This window comes from Melanerpes formicivorus, unplaced genomic scaffold (assembly GCF_026170545.1).
Source record: "Melanerpes formicivorus ecotype bairdi unplaced genomic scaffold, bMelFor1.0.p_v2 SCAF_46, whole genome shotgun sequence".
Taxonomy (NCBI): domain Eukaryota; kingdom Metazoa; phylum Chordata; class Aves; order Piciformes; family Picidae; genus Melanerpes; species Melanerpes formicivorus.
In genome coordinates, this window is record NW_027142398.1 from 2,603,111 (window position 1) to 2,609,344 (window position 6,234).

General features: G+C 55.3%; 1 protein-coding gene across 6 annotated transcripts in view; it reads right to left on the reverse strand.

Moving 5' to 3' along the window:
* LOC137451817 (membrane cofactor protein-like) overlaps nt 1-4,523 on the reverse strand; it is a 32,487-nt gene extending 27,964 nt beyond the window's left edge. For 3 of the 6 annotated variants that reach the window (XM_068159608.1, XM_068159605.1, XM_068159606.1), the window contains exons 1-4: nt 4,306-4,522; nt 2,150-2,344; nt 1,293-1,389; nt 67-152 (exon numbers count right to left, since the gene is read on the reverse strand). In XM_068159608.1, the coding sequence (XP_068015709.1) occupies nt 67-152; nt 1,293-1,389; nt 2,150-2,344; nt 4,306-4,396 (469 nt within the window). In that variant the 5' untranslated portion in view covers nt 4,397-4,522. Of the gene's footprint in view, nt 1-66; nt 153-1,292; nt 1,390-2,149; nt 2,345-4,305 lie in introns of all 6 variants that reach the window. The other 3 variants (XM_068159611.1, XM_068159609.1, XM_068159607.1) reach the window with 2 other exon arrangements.
* Nucleotides 4,524-6,234: the final 1,711 nt, after the last annotated feature.

Below are 6,234 nucleotides of genomic sequence, written 5' to 3' on the forward strand. Positions count from 1 at the left end.
GCTGGGTCTAACTGACCTCCCAACCACCTGAACACAGACTTACAACCAGGGGAGCAATTTACTTACTTTCACAGAAAGGAAGACCTCTGTTCCAATCCACACCTTTATCCACAAGCACACAGGAAATTGTAGCAGTTCCAATTAACCTGAATCTAAACAGGTAAAGACATGAAGAACTCTCTCATTTCTCCAACAGGCAGCAACTTTGGTTTGATAATTCAGGTCTGTGATGGTGATGAGGGTGAGGCACAGCAAGTTTTTGTTGTAGAGGGAGGAGCAGCAGGGAGGAGCAGCAGGGAGGAGCAGCAGGGAGGAGCAGCAGGGAGGAGCAGCAGGGAGGAGCAGCAGGGAGGAGCAGCAGGGAGGAGCAGCAGGGAGGAGCAGCAGGGAGGAGCAGCAGGGAGGAGCAGCAGGGAGGAGCAGCAGGGAGGAGCAGCAGGGAGGAGCAGCAGGGAGGAGCAGCAGGGAGGAGCAGCAGGGAGGAGCAGCAGGGAGGAGCAGCAGGGAGGAGCAGCAGGGAGGAGCAGCAGGGAGGAGCAGCAGGGAGGAGCAGCAGGGAGGAGCAGCAGGGAGGAGCAGCAGGGAGGAGCAGCAGGGAGGAGCAGCAGGGAGGAGCAGCAGGGAGGAGCAGCAGGGAGGAGCAGCAGGGAGGAGCAGCAGGGAGGAGCAGCAGGGAGGAGCAGCAGGGAGGAGCAGCAGGGAGGAGCAGGTTGAAAATGTCCTCATTTCTTATTTTCTGAATCAGTTTTGAAACAGCTTCAACTCTGGACACACCAAGAGAAGCAAATGAGACACCACAAAAGGCAGTGATGGATGTCCTGCCACTTGCAGGTGTGCTCTCTCTGAGGTTAGTAACTTCAGAGCATTGATACTGAAGAAATAAGCAGTTAAAAATGAATGAGAGGAGGGGAAAAAACCCCTTGCAAAAGGTCAGGGCTTCTGACTTCATCTCCTAGACACAGACAGGTGGGCCTCTGCTCAATACAGCCATGAAGGGGAATGAACAGATACATTTATTTCTTCTCCCACAGGCACATTAAAAGACATCACTAGCAGAAACAGTTGGTCACTCTCCAGGGCCCTGACTAAAAAGCTTAAGCCTTGCTTGATGAGCTAAACCCAAGGAATCAAATCACACTGGGCTGACACTTCACTTGCTCCAGGTAGAATTCAGGAGACACTGCAAGTCAGAAGGGGAATGGAGCCTGCCTAAGAAAATGTGAGGTTGGTTCAACTCTGGTCTAAGCAATAAACTCCCCCAGGATTAATTAACTCCCCCCCAAAACACTCACCCTTCTTTACAGGAAAAAGTGGCTTCTGAACCAAATGTGAGGTCTGTCACATGAGTAAAACCATTCTCTAATTCTCCTGGATGGCTGCATTTTCTCTCTAGGGGGAAAGAAAAGGGGGGGAAAAAAACAAAACCAAACCAAATCCACACCTCTGCAGTTATACACAAAGACAGTGAGGAGAGAATAGAATTAACCAGGTTGGAAGAGACCTTTGAGATCATCCAGTCCAACCTCTCACCCAACACCATCTGATCAACTCAACCATGGCACCAAGCACCCCAGCCAGGCTCTTCCTAAACATCTCCAGGGATGGGGACTCCCCCACCTCCCTGGGCAGCACATTCCAATGGCCAATCTCTCTTTCTATGAAGAACTTCTTCCTAAACCTCCCCTGGCACAGCTTGAGACTGTGTCCTCTTGTTCTGGTGCTGCTTGCCTGGGAGAAGAGACCAACCCCCACCTGGCTCTAACATCCCTTCAGGGAGTTGCAGAGAGCAAGAAGGTCTCCCCTGAGCCTCCTCTTCTGCAGGCTAAGCAACCCCAGCTCCCTCAGCCTCTCCTCACAGGGCTGTGCTCCAGACCCCTCCCCAGCCTCATTGCCCTTCTCCAGACACCTTGCAGCAACTCAACATCTTTCTTAAACTGAGAAGCCCAGAACTGGACACAGGACTCCAGGTGTGGCCTAAGCAGTGCTGAGCACAGGGCACAATGACCTCCCTGCACAGTTAGGTACATCCTGCACTTCCAGTTTCCAAGGGACATGTGAATCATCCCAGGGTACTAATTCTCACTTGAAAAAATCCACAACTGTTAGATATCAAAGGGGAGAAGGAAGGGGGAAGCAAAGGAGGCATTACCTGTACAGAACTGCTCTATGGGTGTCCACTGCATGTCCTCACCACAGGTACGAGAGGAGGGTTTGCCAAGGATTTTCCTGTAGCCTGGCCTGCAGGTGTAGGACACGCTGCTTCCAACAGGAAAGCTCTTCATGGTGTTGTAAGGCTCCTCAAGCTCTGCATAATGCAGCCTTTCTGGAGGCACACAGCTGTCTGCTGGAGTCAAAGAGGGGCGGGAAAAGCAAATTCATGATCCTGGCAGTGTGAGGAGCTACAAGTTGAGGTGTAACAGCAGAGCAGCCAGGCTCACTCAGGAGGGTTTAAAGAGGAGGGTTTAAGGAGGAGGTTCTTCACCATGAGAGTGGTAAGACCCTGGAATGGGTTGTCCAGGGACGTGGTCAAGGCCCCGTCCCTGGGGTGTTTAAGCCCAGGCTGGATGAGGCTCTGGCCAGGCTGATCTAGTGTAGGGTGTCCCTGCCCATGGCAGGGGGGTTGGAACTAGATGATCCTTGTGGTCCCTTCCAACCCTGAATGAAACTATGAAACTTCTCAGGAAACCAAAGAGCTGACATTCTGAGCTGGATGTTAGCTAGGTGCCAGGTTTTTAATGCTGCTTCACATGGAAAAGACAAGGGGTGACAGAAACAAGTTACTCCTGGGGAGACTCCCAAAGGAATCCAGACAAGGTTTTCCCCACAAGAACAGTCAGAGACTGGAATAATCTCCCAAGGGAAGCAATGGATCCCTCTGCATGGGGCAGCTTTAAGACTCAAGTTTGACAGGGTGCTGGGGCCAGCTCAACCCAAATACACCACCCCCTAGCAAGGATGATCCTCGGGGGTCCCCTCCTGACCTGGCATTCTAGGAGCCTGTAATTCACCTTTTGATTACAGCTGTATCCCAGCACAAGTTACTTAGCCACTTGTTTCCTCAGCTGCTTCTTCAGCAGACAACGCTAAACCCAGGCAATGCATCTTGTCCCTGTGCATACTTTCTGTGCTTGCCTCATTCCTGTGCTCAAACACAATACTTAAGCCACTGGACACAGGAAGATGTTTCTCGAGCTCCTTGCCGAAGGGACAAACAAACCAGCCACACTCCCATAGGCGATTTCCCTTCCCATAACAAAAGGCTGGGTGGATCATGAGAGGAGGTTGGGGTAAGGTGGGTGTTGGTCTTTTCTCCCGTAGAATGAGAGGAAATGGCCTCAAGCTGCAGCGGGGTAGGGCTTAGGTTGGATACCGGGGAAAATTTCTTCCCTTACAGCATGGTCAGGGACTGGAACAGGCTGCCCAGGGGGGTGGGGGAGCCCCCAACCCTGGAGGGGTTCGAGAAACGCGAGCACATGGCACTTGGGGACGGGGTTCAGTGGCCATGGGGGTGTTGGGTTGAGGGTTGAGGACGCGAGAGATCTCCAACCTTAACGACTCCGTGATCGTGAAGGGGCAGGGGGGTGCGTGTGTGTGTGTGTGCGTGTGTGTGTGGTGTGTGTGGTGTGTGTGTGTATGTGTGTATGTGTGTGTGTGTGTGTGTGTTAAAACCAGCCACACAACCCCACACGGACCTACGGACCCGAGGACGCTTTGAGGTCTGCCTAATGCTGAAGCTACTTAACTCCTCCATGCTGAAGGACCGACAGAAACTCACTGAAGCCCTCAGGACAGCGATGCAAGGGGCAGACCCTCCCCAGCCCGAGCAAACCCTCCGCACCGAGAGGCCACCACCACCACCCCTCCCAGGTTACCTACCCGCTTCCTTCCCGATCCGTTTGTTTATAGTTACCAAAGCAGGAGCGGAGCCGCCAGCAGAAGCTGGGGGCCAGTCCCAGCGCCCATCGGCAAAGCCTTTTTCTCACTTTCTCGTCCCAAACCCCCACCGAAAGCTCCCCGAACGCCCTCGCTGCTTCCGCCGGCGCCTGGAGCCATTTCCTTCCCCCCTCCTCATCGCCTCTGGAGGCCCCGGGAGAGCCCCCTCAGCCCAGCAAGCCCCCGGGGGGGCAGGGCAGGGCAGGGCAGGACGAGCCGCCCGCCTTGCTGCCTCGCTGCCCCCGGCCGCTCCCCAGGCCGAGCGCCCGCGGGGGTCGCCGTGCCCGGCCGAGCCGCTCAGCTCGCCAGCCGGCCCGGGCCGCTCCCCCGCCAGGGCGGGCAGCGAGGAGCGAGCCCAAGCCCTTTCCTCACCCTGAGCCCGCGTCCCGCCGAGCCAGGGAAGCAGCAGCAGCAGCGTCAGGAGGGGCGCACGGCGGCGGGGCGGGCGGCTGGGCGGCCGCATGGCCCCAGCGGGAGCGGCGGCTCCGCGCCCCTGGCTCCGGCTCGGGCTCCGGCGCCGGCCGAGACGCAGCGCGGGGCTCAGGCGCCTGCGCGGAGCGCGGCCCTCCCCTTCCCTCGGCGGGGCAGCCGCCGCGGCCAGGCCTTCCTGCCAGGGGAGGGGTAAGGGAGCTGCCCGTTATATGGCCCCCGCCGCCGCCGTGCTGAGGCTGAGCCCGGCCTGAGGAAGCCAGCCCCGTTCCGGGGCAGGGCGCCCAGAGAGCCGCCCGCGGGTCCTGCGCGGAGGAAGCTTCCGAGCGCCTGGAGCTGTGCGGCTGCTGCGCTGCGAGCGCCCGCAGAGGCGCAGCGGAATAGAATAGAAATAGAAATAGAATAGAAATAGAAATAGAAATAGAAATAGAAATAGAATAGAAATAGAATAGAAATAGAATAGAAATAGAATAGAAATAGAATAGAAATAGAATAGAATAGAAATAGAAATAGAATAGAATAGAAATAGAAATAGAATAGAATAGAATAGAAATAGAATAGGAATAGAATAGAATAGGAATAGAATGAAATAGAAATAGAATAGACCAGACCAGGTTGGAAGAGACCTTCAAGATCATCGCGTCCAACCTATCATCCAACACCACCCAATCAACTAACCCATGGCACCAAGCACCCTGTCAAGTCTCCTCCTGAACACCTCCAGTGACGGCGACTCCACCACCTCCCCGGGCAGTCCATTCCAATGGGCAATCACTCTCTCTGTGTAAAACTTCCTCCTGACCTCCAGCCTGAACCTCCCCTGGCGCAGCCTGAGACTGTGTCCTCTTGTTCTGGTGCTGGCTGCCTGGGAGAAGAGACCAAACTCTGCCTGTTTACAACCCTCCTTCAGGTAGTTGTAGAGACCAATAAGGTCACCCTTGAGTCTCCTCCTCTCCAGGCTAAGCAGCCCCTCAGCCCCTCAGTCTCTCCTCATAGGGCTGTGTTCCAAGCAAGGCAGGGAAGGCAGCGAGGGGCTGGAGCGGGTCAGAGAAACAGAGAGTCAGTAAGGTTGGAAAAGACGTCAGGGATCATCAAGTCCAACCTGTCACCCAGCACCTCCTGAGGACTAAACCAAGGCTCCAAGTGCCACATCCAATCCCCTCTTGAACACCTCCAGGGATGGGGACTCCACCACCTCCCTGGGCAGCACATTCCAATAGCAAATTACTCCTTCTGGGAAGAACTTTCTCCTCAGCTCCAGCCTAAACTTCCCCTGGCACAGCTTGAGACTGTGTCCTCTTGTTCTGGTGCTGCTTGCCTGGTAGAAGAGACCACCCCCCACCTGGCTACAACCTCCCTTCAGGGAGTTGTAGGCAGCAATAAGGTCTCCCCTGAGCCTCCTCTTCTCCAGGAGAAGGGAAACGAAGCTGGGGAATGGTCAGGGGAACAGGGCTGGGGAGGAGCAGGTGAAGGAGCTGGGGGTGTTGAGCCTGGAGAAAAGGAGGCTCAGGGTGAGACCTCATTGCTCTCTGCAGCTCCCCAAAAGGAGGTTTTGGCCAGGTGGGGGTTGGTTGCTTCTGCCCAGTGACAAGAGGAAATGGCCTCAAGTTATGCTGGGGGAGGTTTAGTTTGGACATTAGAAGAAACTTCACTGAAAGGGCTCTCACACCCTGGAACAAGCTGCCCTGGGCAGTGGTCGAATCTCCATCCCTGAAGGCATTTAAAAGCCACGAAGATGTGGTGCTGAGGGCTATGGTTTAGCCCCAGCCTTGGTAGAGTGAGAGAATAGTTGGGCTCGCTGGTCTGAAAAGGGCTTTTCCAACCTAAATGATTCTGTAAATCAAGGCTCCTGTGTGCCAGCCTAGGGCTGCA